At 37.5% G+C, this 24,775-nt stretch overlaps 1 protein-coding gene across 1 annotated transcript in view; it reads right to left on the bottom strand.

The window, feature by feature from the left end:
- Positions 1-12,449, bottom strand: part of LOC107042701 (transmembrane protein 209) — a 462,551-nt gene extending 450,102 nt beyond the window's left edge. The window contains exon 1 of the mRNA XM_015263853.2: positions 12,151-12,449. Coding sequence (XP_015119339.1) covers positions 12,151-12,304 — 154 coding nt within the window. The 5' untranslated portion in view covers positions 12,305-12,449. The remainder of the gene's footprint in view (positions 1-12,150) is intronic.
- Between the last annotated feature and the right edge of the window lie 12,326 nt (positions 12,450-24,775).

The raw sequence follows: 24,775 nt of genomic DNA, 5'->3' as shown, positions 1-24,775 counted from the left end.
ATGTTATGCTCTGGATTAGGTGGGATCAGAGAGGTGTTGTATATTATGAGTTGCTCGAACCCTCTCAAACCATTAATGGAGAAGTTTACCGACGACAACTAATGTGTTTGAAGCGAGCCATAGAAGAAAAATGACCAGAATGGGTGAATAGGCACAGTAAATTAATTCTTCAACATGACAATGCCAAACCGCATACCGCCCAAGTTGTGAAAAGATATTTAGAAGGACAGGACTGGGAAGTGCTACTCCACCCGCCATATTCGCCAGACATAGCTCCTTCGTTCGCAGAAGAGAACGGTTCACTTCATACGAAAGTATCAAAATTTGGCTTAATAATTGGATCAGCTCAGACCAGGATTTCTTCAGGCAAGGGATACGTAAATTACCTGAAAGATGGGCAAAGGTTGTAGCTGCAAATGGAGCATACTTTCAATAAACTTTTCTTTAATTTTCTAAACAAGCAAATGTGTTTTATTTGAACAAAAAAGGGCGGAGTCATATTCACACACCCAACAGAAGAACAATTTGGGCGGTTTAATTGGTGGACGTTAATCTACCAATTATGTGCTCTTTGTGTACCACAAAAAAAAGTGTCGGCTCACTAAATTTCACGTGCAATACTTGCGAATTTCTAAAATTATAATTTGAGTAGTTTAATAGGTGGAGGTACATGTGTAAATTATGTGTTTTTTTGTACTACAAAGAAAAATCTATTGTGCTGAGTGAATTAATTGAAAAGGCGATGACAAGAGATCTGACGGCTCATTACTGTAAACCCATTGGATGAAAAAAAATTGGGCTAATCATTGCGTCATCATTCTACATGATGCCCAAATCAACTCCAAACTTAATTATGGGCCCACCACAATAACAATCGACAACCCATCCCGGAAGAATCCCCGACCTTGAATTAGCGTCACAGTGAAGGAGGGGGGGGGGATTTAAATAAGGAAGCAAGAATAAAAAAATTATGTGTTATCTGATTCGAGTCACGGAGTAATTATGTACTCTTCAGGCCCAGAGCCATGGAGTGATTATCCATGTGAATCATCATGACTCCGAGAGGTTGAGCGGAGAATGACACTTCGATTTATGTGCTCCCCAAATCAGGTCTAATCATAATTATGTACTCCCCAATGGCTTGGCGCAGTGGGTAAGTTCGTTACCTCACATGCGAAAGTTTCCGAGTTCAAATCCCGGCCGGGTAGAATGGTGCGATCTAACCATTCAAAGTCTTGATCATCATCGCAATATACCCTAAGTGGGACGAAACGATATAAATAACGATAAAAATAATAATAATTATGTACTCATTATTAAGATACCCTCCAGTAAGAGGATCGATTAGACCTGATTGGGGTGTACCTGATGATGCGTTATTTTTTCGCTTTGATTATTTACTTATTATGTGTCACAAATGAAACTACGTGAATCGATTAGGTACACACATTACAGATCATTCCTGACACCGACGTGCCTGAATTAGCTTCGATGGAAGAGATAGAGATTTGAATAGCACCCGAGAATTATGTGTTATCCGATTCGAGTCACGGACTAATGATGTACTCATCAGGCACTGAGCCATGGATTAGATGTCCTTGTGATTCAGCATGACTCAGAGAGTTTCGGCGGAAAATGACTTCGATTTATGTGCTGCTCAAATCAGGGCGAATCATAATTATGCACTCATCGTAAGCGCACTCTTCAGTGAGAGGATCGACTATACCTGATTGAGGTGTACCTAATGATGCGGCATTTTTTCGCTTTGATTGTTTACTCATCATGGGTCACAAATAAAACTACATGAATCAATCAGGTACCCACGTTACAGATCATTCCAGAGACCCACGCGCATGAATTAGGTTCGATAGAAGAGAGATGGATTTGAATAGCATCATAGAATTATTTGTTATCCGATTCGAGTCACGAAGTAATTATGTACTCTTCAGGCACTGAGCCGTGAACTGATTGTCCATATGAATCATCATGACTCCGAGAGGTTGAGCGAAAATGACTCTTTCATTTATGTGCCCCTCAAATCGTAATTTACTCATCGTAAGCACGCTCTTCAGTAAAAGGATCGACTAGACCTGATTGAGGTGTACCCAATGATGCGTCATTTTTTCGCTTTGATTGTTTACTCATCATGGGTCACAAATAAAACTACCTCGATCGATCAGGTACCCACATTTCAGATCATTCTAGAGACCCACGCGCATGAATTAGGTTCGATAGACGAGAGATGGATTTGAATACGTTTAAATGCATCATAGAATTATGCAACATTCTATTTGAGTCCCGCAGTAATCATGTACTATTCAGGCACAGGCCATGGACTGATTGTCCATGTGAATCACCATGACTGAGAGAATTTGAGCGGAAAATGGCTTCGCTTTATGTGCTTTCCAAATCAGATGTACTGATTTCCGGATAACTCAGATGAGGTGACATTCTTTTTTACATTTCGTATCATTTGGAGAACTACGGAATAGTATATTTCTAACCTAGGGAGGGAAAATAAAGGATCCTCAGCCGCCAGTGCAATTACCAGCCGAGCCGAAGGCGAGGTTGGTAAGCACGCGGCCGAGGGTCCTTTATTTTACTTCCCGTGGTTAGAACGCGATTTTCCGTCTCGGCGTAGGCGCAAAGTCAGAGTTCCCTCCCGCGAAGCGGGTGGGAAATGTAACTTTGCGCCCGCCGGCACGGAAACAATAATTCATTATTGAAATGAGTAACTATGAGAAGAGGTTCGCATGTGAATGATGTTGAATTCAAAGTTCGAATTTGCGAATATCAGATATAAATATATCAGAAATCCACTGAGAACAGATAGCCATGATCCTTCGAAATAGACAACTAGATTCGAGTTGATCGACTAAGTGAGAGAAAATATAATACTTGTTTATTTACGTATTTTATCAATTCCACGATGAAAGGTGAAACTACTTCGTATTCTTTACCACTCTTACAGCAAAATAATCAATGGTCATGATCCATGATGACTCCTCATCAAGTTCTTTCTACTACGTATTTTCTCTTTTCGTTCAATATCTGTTTGCCCTCAGTATTATTTCGTTTCAGTGCCTCCTCGCCTTTTCAACAATGTGCCTTTTGAACCGTTTTAATCTACTTTTCTCAGTGATTCTCAAGTCGTGAAAAATAAATTGAAGTGTAGGCAAGGAATATTCACCTTTTAGTCGTGATGATGAACACATACCTTTATTAGAATTTTCCACGATTATACAAGAACAATATTAAGAGTTATTATCATAGAAAAGATAAACATTGTCATTAAATTGAGAACGAAATATATAAAAATTCTAGTGAGTATCGCGCTCTATACTCATTTATTCTGATGCAATAATCTATCAATTATCATTTCTTAATAATTATCAGCAAGTCTATCTATGACTGAATCCAGTTATATTATTTTATACATAAACATATACAAAATTATGTTTCGAAGAACTTTGGTATTCGGTGAGGAAACCTTGACAACACCATCGTAAAATATTCATTTCCCAGCATCCTTCTTCTTGCACCCAGCTTTCGCCTTAACAATCAAACCGAAAAAATTAAACATTATTAAGTACACCTCAATCTGGTCTAGTCGATCCTCTCACTGAAGAGTGTGCTTATGATGAGTACATCATTATGATTCGACCTGATTTGAGGAGCACATAAATCGAAGAGTCATTTTCCGCCGAAACTCTCTGAGTCATGATGATTCACACGGACAACCACTCCATGGCTCAGTGCCTGAAGTACCCATAATTACTCCGTGTCTCGAATCGGATAACACATAATTCTATAATGCTATTCAAATCCATCTCTCTTCTATCGAACTAAATTTAGGCGCGTCGGTCTCTAGAATGATCTGTAATGTCGGTACCTGATTGATTCAGGTAGTTTTATTTGTGACCCATGATGAGTAAACAATCAAGGCGAAAAAATGACGTATGATTAAGTACATCTCAATCCGGTCTAGTCGATCCTCTCACTGAAGAGCGTGCTTACGATGAGTACATAATTACGATTCGACCTGATTTGAGGAGCACATAAATCAAAGAGTCACAGAGTCGCTCAACGTCTCTGAGTCATGATGATTCATATGGACACTCAGTCCATGGGTCAGTGCCAGAAATTGTTTCAAATCGAATGAGGATTTAAAAAAAATTCTTGATGAAATAAAAAATTAGTAGGAGGACCAACGTTCTTGGCGCGGAGTTTTTCAACTCATTATCTAGTATCAATCTAATTCTCCATCTTCTGATCCGCGCCAAGGACGTTGGTCCTGCTTCTACCAATTTTTTATTTCATCAAGAATTTTTTTAAAATCCTCATTCGATTTGAAACAATTCCTCTTATAGAAATCTGATTGTGCACTATTTTCGTTTATTCGACATTGCTGACTTGGCTTTCTTTTTCATTTCTTTCTATTTTTCAAAAATTTCTACTTCCCAGTAATCAGTAAATCACCAAAGCGAAAAAATGACGCATCATCAGGTACACCCCAATCAGGTCTAGTCGATCCTCTTACTGGAAGGTATCCTTATGATGAGTACATAATGATGATTAGACCCGATTTGGGGAGCACATAAATCGAAGTGTTATTTTCCGCTCAACCTCTCTGAGTAATGATGATTCGTATGGACAATCAGTCCATAGCTCAGTGCCTGAAGAGTATATTACTACTCCATGACTCGAATCGGATAACACAATTCTATGATGCTATTCAAATACATCTCTCTTCTATCCTGATTAATTCAGGGGCGTCAGTCTCTAGAATGATCTGTAATGTGGTACCTGATTGATTTAGATAGTTTTCTTTATGACCCATGATGATCAAACAATCAAAGCGAAAAAATGACGCATCATAAGGTACACCTCAATCAGGTTTAGTCTATCCTCTCATTGAAGAGCGTGCTTACGATGAGTACATAATTACGATTCTACCTGATTTGAGGAGCACATAAATCAAAGAGTTATTTTTCGCTCAACCGCTCTGAATCATAATGATTCATACGGACAATAAGTCCATGGCTCAGTGCCTGAAGAGTACATGATTACTCCGTGACTCGATTTTTATTTGTGACCCATGATGAGTAAACAAAGCGAAAAATGACGCATCATTAGGTACAACTCGATTAGGTCTAGTTGATCCTCTCACTGACGAGCGTGCTTACGTTGAGTACATAATTACGATTCGACCTGATTTGAGGAGCACATAAATCAAAGAGTCATTTTCGCTCAACCTCTCAGAGTCATGATGATTCATATGGACAATCAGTTCACGGCTCAGTGCCTGAAGAGTACATAATTACTCCGTGACTCGAATCGGATAACACATAATTCTACGATGCTATTCAAATCCATCTCTCGTCTATCGAACTTAATTCAGGCGTGTCGGTTTCTAGAAAGATCTATAATGTGGGTACCTGATTGATTCAGGTAGTTTTATTTGTGACTCATGATGAGTAAACAATCAAAGCGAAAAAATGACGCATCATTAAGTACACCTCAATCAGGTCTAGTCGATCCTCTTACTGGAAGGTATCCTTATGATGAGTATATAATTATGATTCGATGTGATTTGAGGAGCACTTAAATCGAAGAGTCATTTTCCGCCGAAACTCTCTGAGTCATGATGATTTGCACGGACAACCAGTCTATGGCTCAGTGCCTGAAGAGTACATAATTAGTCCGTGACTCGAATCGGATAACACAATTCTCTGGTGCTATTCAAATTTCTATCTCTTCCTTCGAACCTAATTCAGGCACGTCGGTGTGCCTGAGGAATGATCTGTAACGTGGGTGCCTAATCGATTCACGTAGTTTTATTTGATACATAATCAGTAAATCATCAAAGCGAAAAAATGACGCATCATCAGGTACGCCCTAATCAGGTCTAGTCGATCCTCCCACTGGAGGGTATCCTTATGATGAGTATATAATTATGATTGGACCTGATTTGGGGAGCACATAAATCGAAGTGTCATTTTCCACTCAACCTCTCGGAGTCATGATGATTCACATGAACAATCAGTCCATGGCTCTGGGCCTGAAGAGTACATAATTACTCCGTGACTCGAATTAGATAACACATAATTTTTTCTTCTTGTTTCCTTATTAAAATTTTCCCGTCCCCCTCCCTCTCTGTGACGCCAATTCAAGGTCATGGACCCTTCCGAGATGGGTTGTCGATTGTTATTGTGGTGGGCCCATAATTATGATTGGAGTTGATTTAGGAATCATATAGAATGATGACGCAATGATTAGCCCAATTTTTTCATCCAATGGTTTTGCAGCAATGAGCCGTCAGAACTCTTGCCATGGCCTCTTCAATTAATTCTCTCGGAACAGTAATTTTTTTTGGTTGTACAAAAAAACATAATTTACACATGTACCTCCACCTATTAAACTACTCAAATTATAGTTTTGAAAATTCGCAAGTATTTCACGTGAAATTGACTGAGCCGACACTTTTTTTTGTGGTACATAAAGAGCACATAGTTGGTAGATTAACGTCCACCAATTAAACCGCCCAAATTGTGCTTTCAATATTTACCTTCTCATTTTCACAAAATTAATGGTATCTGGGAACTTCTTCTATTGGTACATATGTAACACATAATTAGTAGATAACGCAACTTGAGTCAAGCAATCATAATTTTGAGCCCAAACCGTCAGATGCAATTTTCAAAGGACCTAATTGAATACAATTTTTTTTTTTCGGTACATAAAAAGTACATTATTAGCACGTTATTAACCGCCACTCGAAACCCCCTGATCTTGATCGTGTTTCGCGCAACTTCATGGGGGTAATGGTGAACATACTTGTAGACATTAGGCGCTCACGAATGACGACAATTTGAAATTTGGTGCACCGTCTCTGGACCGAGATCCAGTGGAAGCTCAGTCACGTCATAAGACGAAGTCATTGGATATGTCTCCAGCAGTCTCGGAATGGTGGACATACTTGTAGACATTCGGTGCTCGCGAATGACGACAATTTGAAATTTGGTGCTCCGCCTCTGGACCTAGATCCAGTGGAAGCTGTGTCACGTCATAAGACAAAGTCATTGGATATGTCTTCAGCAGTATCGGAATGGTGGACATACTTGTAGACATTAGGTGCTCACGAATGACGACAATTTGAAATTTAGTGCTCCGCGTCTGGACCTAGATGCAGTGGAAGCTGTTTCACGTCATAAGACGATTATTAAACATACGATGGTGTTGGATTATTAAAGTCATTGGGTATGTCTACAGCAGTCTCGGAATGGTAGACATACTTGTAGACATTAGGCGCTCACGAATGACGACAATTTGAATGAGATGGTACTAGCTCTCCCCTGGGGACTTCTACTTTAATCGAGGGTCTTGGGCTCGACGCCCGACATGGCCTGAGGACCCTAGAACTCGAATGTCCGATATACATTCGATTGAGTAGCGCCTAATACGAAAATGAAATCCAAACGTTCTTAAATAATGATAGGGATATTGTCGGGTGCTACGACGAATCCGCCACGCCATTATAAAATATAAGGCAAATACTTACGGCGTTTATCAAAGTACAAATTGTTACAATTAATGAATTAGATCTGAGATCTATTCAATTTTCTAAGGATTTCGAATTGAGTAAAAATTCCTGCGATATGCTTATGCCTCCACCATTTCAATGAAAATATGAAATTCAGTTATAAAAATTCATTCAATCTGTGGCTTGGACATAACGGAAAACGGTAGCACAAATCATGAAATAAACGAGGATTGATAGTGTTGAATATCAGCGAGTAAACCAGTATTCTCGAGATCATTTGCGATGCATTTGTCACCTATGTATCTCAACTCGTTGCAGCTTCAAACGTAAGCGGATTGATTGGAGACCAAATGTATATTTGTCAATATTGACAAGTACTTGGGATGATACAATATACTTAAACAATTATTAAAGTAAAAGAAACTGAGATGAGGAACAGAAATTCATATTCGCAAAGTGGGCCACATCATTTTGGAGCATTTGGCAGCTACGCGACCGAAAACTCTTTGCCCAGCCGTCATGACAAAAACATATTGCTATGACAGCTGGGCAAAAACGTATTGTTATAAAGAATACTTGATCATTAAGGGTGCCAAGTGAAATTGAAAAAAGATTCAAAAAAATTTTTTTCTTTCCCTCCATCATTGCAGAAATATGTATTCATCCATCCGACGAAATTTCAAACCCGCAACCGGAACTAGACATCGAGAAAATAAATGCGGAAAATCCTCTATTTCGCGTGACGAACCTCGAGAAAGCATGGGATCAAATGGGTACGGCGGGTTGAAATATCTCTCTTATTCACCCCGGTACCCCATTGTTTTTTGTCGCCATCACATTGAACACATCATTCCCCATATCTTCAAATTTTTTCAAATTTTTCTTGNTTGGTACCGTTAAGTCGAAAAAAATGCATCGGATATAAATAGAGCACTCGCCTTCGGGGGCAATATTTTATTCGACAGAAAAATATCCTACGACCTAGTAATGAAGAGATATTTTTGGCTCAGTGATGAGTTTCGACTAATCGAAAAATCTTCATATGTTTTCCGAATCTCCCACACAAAAATTTCCCCACCAAAATTGGCAAAGTGTGATCCTCAATAGTCGAGTCTAAAAATGTCATTTTGGAGCAAGTGTAGAAAATTTTGTTTATAGAGGCTCTGTCTCATCATTCGCCGATATTGATCGAAGAACTACGAGAATCAACTAAAGTTTCTCGTTGATGACGGTTAAAAGATGAAAACGAAGGTGTGCAAAATATGCAAAATATGAAAAAATGTTTCTTCAAAATCATACGTCTATTATAAAAATATTTCAGTCTCAGAATTTACGTTAATTCACTTTTTTTAGGAAGAACAACTGATATTTTGTACAGAATTGTTAAATCTACGAATGAAAAAATGGAAACGACAGTCGATTCTTTTATTTCTCTCACTAATGATGACACTAATGTTGCGTTATAATTATAGACAGAAGATTACTCAAGATTGAGTCAACTAGTGAGCGTCCACTCATTAAATATGACTATGCATCACGCCACTCGATCGTAAGATGTTTTTTTTTTGCTCCATTTTGGAGCAGAGCGAAAGGCATCATTCGACCAATGAGTTTCGACTCATTAATGATTTCCATGTGTTTTTCAAAACTCCCCCACTAAATTTCACAAATTGTAATCCTCAATAGCCAAGACGAAAAATGTCATTTGGGAGCAAATGTGGAAAAAAATTTTTATGGATGTTCTGTCTTATCATTCGCCGACATTGATCGAATAAATATGGGAATCAACTGAGGTTTCTCATTTATGACGGTTAGAAGATGAAAACAAAGGTGTGCAAAATGTGAAAAAATATTTCATCAAAATAATATCCACAAATATTAGAAAAATATTTCAGTCTCAGACTTTACGTTGATTCACTTTTTCTTAGGCGGAGCGACTGATATTTTGCACAGAGTTATTATATCTACGAATGAAAAAATGGAAACGACAGTCAATTCTTTCACTTCTCTCACTAATGACGGCAAATTATAGACAGAACATCACCAACAATTGATTCAACTAGTGAGCGTCAACTTATTAAAGATGACTATGCATCAAGCCACTCGATCATGAGATGTTTTTTTGGCTCCATTTTGAAGCAGAGCAAAATACATCATTCGACTAATGAATTTCGACAAATCAATAATTTCCATGGGTTTTTCCAATCCCCGCTACAAAAATTTTTCCATTCTAATTCACAAACTGTCCTTCTCAATAGTCAAGTCGAAAAATCTCATGACATGCCCAATGACTTGGTCTCATGACTTGACTGAGCATCCATTGGTTCTCGGTCGAGAGACGGAGCGCCAAATTTCAAATTGTCTTCATTCGTGAGCGCCTAATGACTACAAGTATGTCCACCATTCCGATACTGCTGGAGACATACCCAATGACTTTGTCTTATGATGTGACTGAGCTTCCAATGGATTTCGGTCCAGAGGCGGAGCACCAAATTTGAAATTGTCGTCATTCGTGAGCGCCGGATGTCTACAAGCATGTTCACCATTCCGGGACTGCTGAAAACGTGCCCAATGATTTTGTCTCTTGACTCAACTAAGCCACCATTAAAACTTGGACGACGGATGAAGCACCAAATTAAAAACTGCCTCCACTTGAGAGCGCTTAATCTCTCCAAGCGTTTCTACCACTCTGAGACTCCTGGAGTTATGTCCAATGATCCTGCCTCTCGATACGACTGAGCCTCTTGTCTCACTGAATAACACCTAATTTGGGGAATTCACCGTACACATATGCTTATCCCCCCCACACTTCTTTCATCCATATCGGTTCCTTTCAAACCCTTCCGTTTTTGTAAAAAAAAAACATTTTTCTGGAGTTTTCTCTCCAGTAGTCGAAAGCACGTTAAAAGCGCCTAAATAGTGCCGAATTCTGCGTATATTTTGGTCTCGATTGGAGCACCTAGGACTGCCAACTTGATGGACCTTTTTTAACATCCCCCATGATTGGTTTGAACGCCTCTCGTGTTTGATCCGTACAGTTAACTTGAAGTGCGTCTGGAAAAATGAAACTATCAATTTTGGGAGAACGACGGATTTGATTTTTAACATAAAGTTAAAGAATTTTATTCGTTGATCATTACGGATTCACCCATACGATTTTTCTCTTACCAGTTAGTTTTTTTCGACAAAAATGAAAATTGAAATAAAAGTCCATTTTGCCTCGCTGATCCCTATTTATAAGCTAACTTATACCGAGTTTTTTAAGTGTGATTGCGAAAGGGAACAATATTATAAAGTTATAAGACCATTTATCAATGGAAAGAGTTTATTAAATAAATGGGGCTAAAAAAATGATTGAAAGATATAAAAAGAAGAAGAGACATATCCGCGGACTAGGAAAAGAGCAGAGAATATCGAAAAAGAAAGAGACGACCGTACATCAAGTTGGTTGAAAGGAAGGAAAACGGCAAATACGCAACAATATCTTTTAATCAAACTTTCGAGTTCACAACAAAAATCGTAAGTATCCGCTGACACAAAACGAAAATCTCCCAATATCTTATACAAAGAATATCGAAAACATACATATTTTATCAAATCACAATATGTACTTCTCGGGGAACGAGTAAAGTGGGAGGATACGTAATTCTGAAAATTTTATTCCCCCCGCAGTTCCTATGGTATCTTATACCCAAATTGGAGTGTTATTACATCGTAACACCTGCGAAGGTTTGAGGCCGCGTTCACATGCTGGCGACAAGCGGTGGCAGCACCTTACGGGCGCTGTTGTCGCTGGTATGTGCCCGCGCCGACGGTTACAAGTAGGCGGCAAGTGGTGGCAGCACCTAACAAGCACCCTCTCTCGATGGGGTGTGCGCGCGCCGACGGACGCTATGGCGTCAGTTAGTAAAAACCGACACTGAAGCGTGTATCGAGCTCCAACAAAAATCCAAATTTTATCGAGTCATCTCGACTTTAAACTGAACGAGCCCAATGGGTTCAACAACTTAAACCAACGAACAACGAATCTAGTGCACTAGTGAACCAAAATTCAATAGCAAGTAGCATTGAATTAAGGATCAAACGAACGATCAATCAACGGCACGAAATTACACGATTTCGTGTCTCCACGTGGCACAGAACCACGCTTCCAAGGACGCAATCAACGATTGCGCCAACTAACCCCCAAATTAGCCTGCGTTATTAAAGTTTTTTAGTGCAGATTAAATATTTATGTGTGGACACGTGCTAGCCGTTGTCGTAAACCGTTAAATAACGAACAAATACATTGTGTTGTATGTATGTGTGTGTGTGAATCCTCGTGTGACACCGCCATTCGCAGTGAATCCTCCAACTCAATGTACTGATAATAAATCTGGGTTTCTTATGCCGAAAGGCTTTTTCCCATTAAACAGTGTTTCTTTTTTTTTCTTTCTATAATTTATTGCAGCTATCATACCACCTAAGGTATGATAGCCTTCATCGTCAATTCAAGTGTATTATCAATTTTTTTTTTCATTTTTTTGTCAATTTCAATTGTGCTAATTATCGGCATCAAATTTTTTAATTCGGCTCTTTTCACCTCCTCATTTTAGGAATATACTTACTGCTCTCGTTGAGACCTGGGGACCCCAACGATCGCCGACTGAGGTTTAGAGAAGGCAAATTGATAGGAGAATCTGATACTGGTCTTTTGACACTCCCAGGACTGGCACTCCCAGTCTGAAACAACGGATCATCCTTATTTATACCCAGTAACATCTTCTGACGTGGACTCAAAACAATTGGACGCAGGTTCAATGTTGCGTAACAGTAGCAAATGAAATGATGAAGAGCATTCAATCCAAAAATCAGGGTCAGAATCCACTCAAACCACAAAAATGGTTTGTATCCTGCTCCTCCATGAATTCTGAAATATAAAAAAGGTATCGCTATAATTACATTATGAAAAATGACTTCAAGAATTAAACGGAAATTAACTTGCAAAAACTGAAAAATCTAAAAGTAATAGGGCAAGAGAAATCTTAAAGTGGAGACCGAGGTGAAATTTCAAAGTTACAGGGGGTTGTCTGTATCATATAAATGACTTTGGTACTTATTTTCATGCTCATAGAAAGAGAAAAAATCCAGTTTCATTTTTTCCAATGGCAGCATGTGGAGTGGGAGGGGTGGGAGCACGCGTCGGTGGTGGGAGTATTTGAGAACCAATATTTTCGTTAGAATTCAACAAATTAATAATTTGACGAATATTGAGGTTTCAAAAAAATCGAGAAGGTATAAAAATTTGTGAAAAATTGAAATAGAACTTACATGTATTCAAATTTAAAATGGTTCAAAATTAATAGCATTTCTTATAATAATCGACCACAAGGGATAGCAATACAAATTTGCAAAAACCAAATGTTCTTTGAGATGAATTTCACGTATCCCCCAAAGTTTTTCTCTTGGAAAAGTTGATTTGTTCAACATTTAATGCTTCGACCAATGGCCTTGTTTTTTTGATTCCCCATCTTTAGGTTATACCCATATACAAGGTCGGGGTTTTAAGCCATGTTAACTAACAAAAAATTAAGATAAAATAACAAACACTGGATGCGCCGCATAATGGCATCGGTTTTTCATGCTTCACCAGTACGTCATCGATGAGTCACCTCATCAACTCGGGGGCGTGGTGGGGGTACTTCCTGAGTCCTGTTGGGACTTGTATGGAATATGATACTAGTGGCGGCGTCACCCTCATGGAAGTTTCTAGACGGATGACGTCATCGACTCGCGTGGTAGGGGAATCCCTCTAAGACCTGTTGGGACTTGTATGATGACACCTTGAAACTTGCATGAAATCGGATATCGGCGCCACAAGCTGTGGAAGGTTCAAGACGGATGACTTCATCGATAAGTTATCGACTCGCATGGTGGGGGAACCGTCCTGGTGGGACTTGTATGCAATATGAAAATCTGTGGACACATGGATAAAATTGGATATTGCCGCCACAATCGCGGAAATTTCGAGATGAATGACGTCATCGATGAGTCACTCAGGCTGATGATTCATTTACTTGCATGGTGGGGGGACTCTCCTTAAGTCCTAAACATGTGCAAATATTTAACAACATGTGCAAATATTTAACATTTGCAAACATTTGACAACATTGGAGAATTGAATATTGGATTGAATATTTTCAAGATGAATGACATCGATGAGTCACTCAGACTGATGAATCATCAATGTGCGAGGTGGGGGTTTCCCGTAAGTCCTGCTGAGACTTGTACATTCGAGAAGGATGACGTTATAGCGGTGGGGGTTCCCCCTTAATCCTGTTGAGAATTATATGATACCATAATGACCGGTTGGAACTTGTAAGAAATTGGATATTGGCGCCACCGTTGCGGAACGTTCGAGAAGGATGACGTCATCGATGACTCATCGACTCGCGTGGTGGGGGAATCCCTCTAAGATCTGTTGGCACTTGTCTCTTTGTATAATAAAAAAATAAGGGCAAAATTTAAGACAATTCAGGCGACGCAAAAATTCAGGCGACGCAAAAATTCAGGCGACACCTGAATTCAAGTCAGTTTTTCTTTATGGAGATGTTTTTGAGTGTTCTGTGGTTTTTTGTAGAGGTGAAACTTTTTTGGGGTTCAGGTTAGGTTGTTTCATTTCTGTTGCATCTCACAGGAGACAATTTCCATTGGGATTTTTCATCTTGAAATTTTATTATCTCTGATTTTTTTCTTTCTTTTAATACAAAAAAATATAATATAATTTTTCTTTTATAGCAAGAGAGCCAATTATTCCATTGTAAAATTTCAAAATTCGAGGAGTTTTCAAGACTCTAAGTGGTTAGTGACTCCGAACTCAAATTTTTAAGTTATAATTTTTCCTCTTTTTTTCTTCATTTTTTCTTGTATTAAGGTACTTCCACAGTAATCAAATGGGAAAAGAAGGGAATGGTTTATAGACGGAAATTTTTGAGGGTATATTCTCTTAGTGATCAGAAATATTTTCTCAAAGTCCCAGACCGATTGACCATGTATATTTTCAGGAAAAAATGATTCAAGAAATGTCATTAACACAGAGTCTTATGGCACTCCTTTTTCAAAAATTAACTAAAAATAATCGACAACGGTTTAAAAATCGAAATTTTGGTGAAATCACACCGCACATGATTCAAGAATATTTACCGGCAATTTTTTTGATACTTTATCACGTAAATCTTGAGAAATTATTAAAAATCCTACCAATTCTTAGATTCTCGGTATTTTCATTGCACGGGAGGGAGTAAATTTGCAATATGTTCATTGTCCGAATTATTCTGTAAAAATACGTTTCAGGAGTTGAAATTATGTCTAAGAACGGAAATGGAACCCATCCATCATCTTCTCATTCTGACAATTTCGAAAATAAAAGAAAATCTGAAAATGAGCGGAAAAGACGGTATAAGCTGAATCATAAATCCAAGATTTCCCAAGAAAATCATAATTACTACATCCACAAACAACGCCCGTTGTCTTCAACTTCTGAACAAAATGCAATATTATGTGCAAAGAGAAGAAAGTTGGCCAAACAGCGGAACAGACGATACAAGCACAATCATAGAGCCAAAATTTCACAGAACAATCATGATTTGTATGTTCGTAAACGATGCCTGTTGTCTGTAACTTCTGACGCCTGTTGTCTGTAACGATGTAATATTATGCGCGAAGAAAATTAGCCAAAGAACGAAATAGACGATATAGGGAAAATCATAGNTCTGTTGGCACTTGTCTCTTTGTATAATAAAAAAATAAGGGCAAAATTTAAGACAATTCAGGCGACGCAAAAATTCAGGCGACGCAAAAATTCAGGCGACACCTGAATTCAAGTCAGTTTTTCTTTATGGAGATGTTTTTGAGTGTTCTGTGGTTTTTTGTAGAGGTGAAACTTTTTTGGGGTTCAGGTTAGGTTGTTTCATTTCTGTTGCATCTCACAGGAGACNATGATATTCATCAACGAAATCATAAACACCCTAGAACTCAAAAGTCGGAATATAGAATGAATGTTAAAAAAGAAAAATTGTATCATATGATGAATATGAAGGGTCTCTTTCATTTGAGGATTTTTATCTGAAGAAGGTTAAAAGGTCTATAACAAACCGGCATTATTATAGTCACCATAAAAAGAATAAAAAAAATTGTGGGAAAAAATATCGCGGTGAAAAGTGGTCAGCTGATACTGAGGTATTGAATATTTGAAATTTAGATCAAGAGTGTCAATCATGTGGCGCATTGTCATTTAAATTGGAGCGTGGCAGGGTTAAGCACAATTGTTGTCATAATGGAAAGATCAAATTGGATCCTTGGCCAGTTTTCCCCAGGAAATTGCGAAGACTATACACGGCGAATAGTAATAGAGGAAAGCAATTTCGTAAATACATACGTTTCTACAACAATTCATTTGCTATGGCTTCATTTTGCCCACGAGAAGAAATTAATCATCATGGAGTGGGATCAATGAAAATTAGGGGAGAAACTGATGTAATGGTCACAATAAGTCTTTTCCCAGGAAAAGGACAGCCGCCTCGAAACGGGCAAATTTATTTATGTGAACCAAACGAAGCACTGAAATTGAGACAATTTGAAAATTCAAGTTATAAAATTCTGAAGATGATTTATAGAATTATGAGTGATAATAGGTATGTCAAGGCTTACAAGAATTTATCTGAAATATACAAGAAAGAGGGGAATTCAGCTCCAGTACTCTGTTTTCAACAATCTTCATCTAAGACCTTAGAACAGAAGCGATATAGCTTACCATCTGGTCTCGGAGCAAAAACCGAAGTAGGTGCGATACTTATCACTGGGAAAGAAGGATCGGTACCACAAAACATGAGTTTCGAGTCCATCCGAAAAATGCAATGCAGTGTCAGAGGATGCATAAACTATCTGAACACGCCGAACCAATGTTATTCCCGTTATTATTCCCTACTGGCCAGCATGGATATTCGATTCATGTGAACAACAATGTTGTAACCAACTCACGACGTGTTACCGCTGTACAGTATTACGGATGGCAATTGAGAGTTTTGGAAAATAATGCTTTCAATCCCTTTACTATGGGAGGAAGGTTGAGTCAGCAATATATGTTATATGCTTACATTGTCAATGAATGGAATAAATTGAACTATTTTCGATCAAACCCACATCAATTTCGGAGAGAAACATTACAAGGTTTAACGGATCACATAGAACGAAGTGCAACGAATACTTCTGACTCTGTGCGATTAGGGCAGGCAATGATACTTCGATCATCATTCGACGCTGGACCACGAGCAAAATATCAGCATTTTCAGGATGCCATGGCAATGTCAAGAGAAACTGGTCGCCCAGATTTATTTATCACTGTAACTGCGAACCCTAAATGGAATGAAATAGTAAATTACCTCAGAACATTACCAAGAGGTTTTTCTGCATCAGATATTCCTCATATTGTTTGTCGAATTTTTTTCGTCAAACTGATGGTATTCATCGATGAAATAAAATCAGGTCGCGTGTTTGGAGACATTGTGGGCTATACAATCACCATCGAATTTCAAAAGCGAGGATTGCCACACGCACATTGCATATTTGTATTATGCAAGAAGAATAAAATGCTGACACCGGAGGCCATCGATAAATTTATATGTGCAGAAATTCCTGATAGAGCAAAGAATCTAAAATTATTTGAATTGGTTATGAAGCACATGCTACACGGTCCACATAGTAGTAAAACACCATGTTGGGATGAAAAAAAACAGATGGTCGAGAAAATTCCCAAAAGAATTTGTATCTGAAACGAAGATCGAAGCTGATGGCTTTCCAATATATAAACGCTCAGATAATAGGAACAAATGTTACATGTACACCAGAAGAGTTAACAAAAAACTCATCCCAGTTGATAATTCGATGGTAGTCCCATATAATCCATATTTACTTTTAAGATATAAATGTCATATCAATGTGGAATATTGTGGGTCAATTATGGCTATCAAATATCTGTACAAATACATAAATAAACCTCACGAACGCATGAAAGTACAATTTGCAGACATTCCAGGAATGAAGAATGAAATTAATGATTATGTTGATTCTCGATATCTCAGCTCTATGGAAGCCGCTTGGAGACTATTAGAACTACCAACGCGTTTCATGAGTCATAGTATTATCAGATTACCAGTACATCTTCAAGGGCATCAATATATTCGTTTTGAAGAGGGGCAAGAAGAAAAAGCAGTAAATTCCACTCAACATATTACTAAATTGACAGCATTCTTTGAATTAAATAAAACGGATGAAAGTGCACGACAATACACATATCCTGAAATTCCAAAACATTTTACATGGCATCAAAAAAATCAATGTTGGCAAAAACGACAGAGAGGAATGGACAAAACGGTGACTAGAATGTATTCTGTGTCACCGAAGGATGCCGAACGATTTTTTTTTTAAATGTTGTTACAACATAAAAAGGGAGCTACATCATTTGAAGCACTGAAAATTATCAATGGAGAGATTTGTACAACATTCTACGAAGCTGCATATAAATCAGGATTCATCACCAGTCCGAAACATATCGAAGAAATGACGGATGACTGTTGTGCAAGGATGATGCCAAAAACACTACGTAAATTTTTTGTTTATTTATTGCTGACTTGTGATGATCTAGATGCTAAAGGACTCTGGGAAAAATATAAACAGTCTATATGTGATGGGTCTTCAGAATGTGAAGTGCTGATCAATATTGAACGTCTGTTAAAAAGTGAAGATAAATCATTATTAATGTTTAGATTTGAAGAAGCTAATTTAAATAATACATCATTCAATGAATTTGAGGATGATCAAAGTGCGAGTGAGCATGCATTAATAGCACAAGAAATGCGAAGGAAACTAAACAATGACCAGTCACAAGTATTCCTAAATATAACCAGTCAATTTGAAAATGGAAAACGAAAATTGTTCTTTCTGGATGGACCAGGAGGTACTGGAAAGACATTCCTCTATAAATCTCTATATCAGCATTGGAGAAGTATGAGCAAGAATATAGTATCAATAACTTGGACAGGAATAGCAGCAATTCTATTACCTAACGGACGCACCGCTCATCGATTTTTCAAATTACCGATCAACCTACCAAATCCTCATGATGATATTACTCCAATATTTCTTACCAAACGCGCAAAAAAAAACCTAACAGAAGTTGATATTATTATTTGGGATGAAGTTTCCATGACTCCCGCTGTTGCTCTTACAATAATTGATGTTACTCTGCGAGATTTGATGAAATCTGACGAAATGTTTGGTGGGAAATGTTTTTTATTCGGTGGTGATTTTCGACAAATCTTACCAATTGTGAAGCGTGCAAGACGAGCGCAAATTGTAAATGCTTGTGTAACAACTCTCGGATTTTGGAATTTGATGAAACATTACACTTTGAAAATTAATATGCGTATCACTGAAAAACACTTCAATAAATAGTTACTTGAAATTGGAAATAGGCACGTTGATATTTTACAAGTTCCTGACGAGATTCTCTGTGAAAATGTGATAGAAGCCGTGTATAACAACGATTTTGATGACGATAACCTTTCGAAATGTGTCCTTTTGGCAGCTTTGAATAGTCAAGTCAACATGCTTAACGAACAAGTATTGAAAATATTCCCTGGAGAAATGATAGAAACAATAGGGTATGACATAGCAGCTTCAAGTGACAGTGATGCAATCAACGGCGACGACGTTATGTTACGTTTCCAGCCAAAATATCTAAATAAATTGAATATCTCAGGGTTGCCTCAATTTAAATTAAGATTGAAAATTGGGGCCGTAGTTATGCTAATACGGAACATATGTATAGCAGATGGTCTTTGTAATGGAACGAGACTCATTGTGAGACGGATCACGACCAGAATTCTCTATTGCACAATACTAACTGGAGACAAAGTTGGAGATTCTGTGACAATTCCGAAAATAATATTGAATCCGAAAGATAAGACTGACCTGCCGTTCATTTTACATCGAACTCAATTTCCAGTTCGGTTGGCTTTTGCTATGACTATGAACAAATTTCAAGGACAATCTTTTGATCGAGTTGGGATATATCTCGATCATAAATCGCCGATTTTTAGTCACGGACAATTGTATGTGGCTCTATCGAGATGTAGATCATTATCTGGATTAAAGATAAAAATCATCGGTGAAACCGATGAGAAAGAAAAAAATCAGATTCATAACATCGTTTATTCTGAGATTTTTAAGAAAATCAAGTTGCATCGGGAGTCATCTTAACGACGTATGTATGTATTCAATATGTAGTCAATATTATTAGGAATTTGGAATTATTCAAACTGAAAGCATTTCGCTTATCAAGAAACAAAGAAATGCTTATCAAGTACAAAGCTTGATTTAAAAAAAGATTTTTAGAATCGAATGGTGTGAATATATTCAAAATTTACCTATATTATTCATTCCATATGACAATTTTGCAGGAAAATAAATATGACTAATGAATCGGCTGAATCAATGGAAATGGAGATTGATGATCTGGGACATTGTAAGATTCTTTAATATATTGTCAATATATTGTCAATTTCTGCTTTATATATTTATCTGTAAACAATACTTTCAGAAAAAGTGCTCAATGATGATTTGGATTCGATGCTGCCCAATCATTTGCAATGTTGGGATGAGAATGCAAAAGCTTATGATGAAGGCTGGATGAGAGGTCTCGTGGATAGGCTTGTCAATGGATTAAAACTAGACACTGAGAAAAACGAAACACAAAGGTTCATATTATACTTTTTACTCTCTGTACATCGAAATAATCGAAAGAAAAATCTTCAGATTTTGCCGTGTTCAGATCCAGAAAATTCTCAATAAAATGAATTATGGAAATAATTGTTGTAAAGAAAGAAATGAGGAAAATGAGAGAGGACCGAAACGTTCCCGAAGAGGACGGAAAAATCAAGGATTGAAAAGGAAACGATCAGTTGGAATGAGACCACAAAGATCATACGGGGATCAACCCATAAAAAAGAGAAAATCAACAAGAGATATAGCATAAATCTGTATCTACAGAATATTAATAAGCCTTAAAATTTGTTTTAAGAAAAAAAAAATCGATCTTTTGATCTTATGAAAAATTTTCGTTATGCCTCATTAAGAAAAGGTTAAGGTTCGAGCCCTTCTTATAACTACTGATTGTAAATTCTATTATTCAGGATATGATTATTCAGATATGATTTTTTGTTCATTGTTTAGGCCAAAGAAATTCGTTGAAAATGACGAGTACTGACATTAGTTATCCATCGCCAGTCGAAAATATTCAAGAAGGAATTCCAATGCGGTAATTCAAGGATACATATATTATTTACATATCAACTTATTCATATTTCCAATTGAATTCAATAAAAAACGATGTTTTGCTTTTCTGTTACGTTCCGGTGAAATTCGCTATAAAATAATCCTATATGAAGACGGCACAAAAGAAATTAACATTTTTGAAATGATTGGCATGCTTATTGACAACCAAGTAATGATATTCGGTCTACTGTAGTATCTGAATATGTATCTGAATTTTCTATTTGTCAATTGTTAAAAATATATTCCTACTATAGATCTTGATAATTGAACGCGCATGTCCACTAAAAACATATTGTGTTACAAGACACTACGAAATTTTTGAAGACCCTACCATTCTGTTAAACTTATTCATTCTCTTTTTCAGAACCAGATGTAAAACCCCTTTCCTGACGCAAGACCCGATTGGGATGGGTGCGGTAGGACACATTCAGTTGGACACAACGCAGTAGAACACACTTGCCTAGAGATTTAGCAGTTGAACATAAAATAGTGAAAATGACTATTGCAACGCCGAGGCTTTGAAACACCGTTTTTTAGCGATCGATGGCATGCCTCAATCGATAAAAAAAGAGTGTGTACAACTGCCAGAGTTTTCAATCGCCATTTTCACTAATGTGTGTTCAACTGCCAAATCTCATATATTCACATATATATATCTCTGTGGGGCCAATTTCATATATTTTTAACATGGTGAAATATATCAAATTGGCCGAGTCATATATATTTTTCCGCGTGGGTGTGTTCTACTGTATTGTGTCCAACTGAATGTGTCCTACTGCACCCATCCTAACCCTATTGATGACCAGTTCCACTACCATGGTTTTATTTCGAGTCAATACCTACTCTCCTTTGTATTTTCCGTCTGGGTTTTCGAAGAGAGTATGGGTTAAGGACCCCAGATAACTGAAATCGTAGTTACCTCCCATAACTACCATTTTAGTTGTTCTTAACAGGTTCGCATTCATGAATTTGATTCCATATTTTAATATAAAGCCGTGTATATTCCAANCCATAACTACCATTTTAGTTGTACTTAACAGGTTCGCATTCATGAATTTGATTCCATATTTTAATATAAAGCCGTGTATATTCCAATAAAGCCGTATATAGCTATACATTTCATGACAAAATGTTGAATTGTTGTTATGTTGTTATTGTTGTGAAATAAAGAATTGTAGGCTCTCCTTGACTTCCTAATCTCTAACAGTTGGATTGGGGGGGAGCGAGCGAAGCGAGCGGGGGGGCGAAGCCCCCCGGGGTTGGCGAGCGAAGCGAGCAGGGGGCGAAGCCCCCTAGTATGGAATATGATACTAGTGGCGGCGCCACCTTCATGGAATTTTCTAGACGAATGACTCATCGACTCGCATGGTGGGGGAATCCCTCTAAGACCTGTTGGGACTTGTATGAAATATAATGACCTGTTGAAACATGTATGAAATGGGATATTGGCGCCACCGTCGCGAAAGGTTCGAGACGGATGTCGTCATCGATAAGTTATTGACTCGCATGGTGGGGGAACCGTCCTGATGGGAGTTGTATGAAATATAATACTATAAAAACCTGTGGACACGTGGATAAAATTGGATATTGCCGCCAAAATCGCGGAGATTTCGAGATGAATGACGTCATCGATGAGTCATCGACTTGTACGGTGGGGGAACTCCCCGTAAGTTCTAAACATGTGCACATATTTAACGACATTTGCAAACATTTTGTAAACATTTGCGAACATTCTGAAAACATTTTGCAAACATTTGACAACATTTGGAAACATTTTCAAACATTTGACAATATTTGCAAACATTTGGAAACATTTTCAAACATTCTGCAAACATTTGACAACATTTGCAAACATATGCAAACACGTGCAAATATGTGAAAACAATGGTCGAATATTTTCAAGATGAATGATATCGGTGAGTCACTCAGACTGATAACTGATCGATGTGCGAGGGGGGGTTTTCCCGTAAGTCGTACTGAGACTTGTACATTCAAGAAGGATGACGTTATCGCGGTGGGGGTTCCCCCTTAGTCCTGTTGGGACTTGTATGAAATATATTGACCGGTCAAAACTTGTATGAAATTGGATATTGGTGCCACAATCGCGGAACTTCATTATATATGAAGTTTTGCTGAATCCCCAAATTTACACTTAACGTAGTTCCGATAGAAGTAATATATAATCGTTTTTGATAAATCGAGGATCATAAATCCAATATGAATATGTTTCTTGAAATATACGGATGTTCCATTCATTCATTATCATCAAACACCATACAGCTATGGAAATTGGGTTTTGCTATCAATGCTTTTGCTCCATATCGACCAATCCAATGTGTGAAGAGCTTAATATCTTTCTGTTTTCTAGCATTTTCCATAGTTTTTCCGAATACAGCATTATTCATCAAATTATCAAAGTTCTTTTCGAATTCATTTTTTGACTGTTGTCTTTTCATAGTATTCAGATCAATATAACATTCCAACCAAGGCTTCTNTTTTTTTCGAATACAGCATTATTCATCAAATTATCAAAGTTCTTTTCGAATTCATTTTTTGACTGTTGTCTTTTCATAGTATTCAGATCAATATAACATTCCAACCAAGGCTTCTGATTGAATTTCAAAACACGATGAATATGCTTTAGTTTTATACCAAGAGCTCTGGATTCCTTCAAGTTTACGTAATATATCACATACTTTTCTTTCGGGAAGAGTGTGGTCGCTAATTTAGTATGTTTGCTCTCTGGAGGGATGAAATATTCGGGACAGAGCGGAAAATCTTTATATAGTTCATGCAATTCTTGATGATATTCCAAATCGACTTCAAGGATATCTCTGACTGGAGAATCATCTGCAGCAATTAAAATGTCTACAGAACCAGTTGCAACCCATTCAAATGAATCACATGGTGAACTGATACTCATAGCGGTCCCGTATAAACTGTTCACATCATAACACATCAAATATGATGTTTCTGACGAGGGATCATAACATTTCTCACCCATGAATGGATTATCAGCATGGGTATATCTGTTTGAACAATGTGATATGTCACCTCTAATACCTTCTTCAATGCATAATATCATTTCTGGATCTGTAAAAAGCTCTAAATTCACTTCTGAATATTTCCGCATAGCATCAAAGGCAAATCTACGTGTTGTATAATAATGCAAACGGTGTACTTCATAAGTGGAAAGGCAATTACGACGGAAAATTTGAAAAGTCCCAACTAACAATACGAGATCAGTTTGTAGGTAGAGATCTGAATACTCCCTCAATATTTTGATATTGAATTCACTCCAAACATGAAGAGCATGTTGATCATCTTCACCAGATATCTGCTCATCAGTCAATTGAGAGTGAAACCCTTCTTTTTCAAGCAGTTCGGTTTCATCCAATTTACCCCAATCATCCACATGTGGACGTCCGCATGAAAAGGGACCACTTTGTCGATATAATGTTATGTATACTCTGATAATATTGATAACATTTCGCACATTTTCAGCTCAAAATGATCTTCATGGGGTCAAAAATGACGTCGTTGGAGAAGATGGAAAACAAATTTAACATTGGTGGAAATGGCAGTTGCTGAGACAAAAACGTGAATATCTCGGAAACTAGAATCCTTTTCATGTGGACGTCCACATATTGCCAAAGGGAAATACCCCCTTTCTACTTAATAGATTGAATTTAGTAGAATCAGGTTGATATTTTCTTGTTATTTCTTTATGATCGTTATCAAGTTAACTCGCTAATCTCTCACGACTGCTACCCATGTGTGATGTCCAGAATTTTTATAGGAAAATTGAATGGAAAATAATATATATATATATATATATATATATATATATATACGGACCTT

The sequence above is a fragment of the Diachasma alloeum genome, unplaced genomic scaffold (genome assembly GCF_001412515.2).
Source record: "Diachasma alloeum isolate Michigan unplaced genomic scaffold, Dall2.0 Dall_scaffold_00510, whole genome shotgun sequence".
NCBI classification, from domain to species: Eukaryota; Metazoa; Arthropoda; class Insecta; order Hymenoptera; family Braconidae; genus Diachasma; species Diachasma alloeum.
Note: the sequence above shows the minus strand (reverse complement) of the source record. Positions and strands in the feature narration are given on the sequence as shown.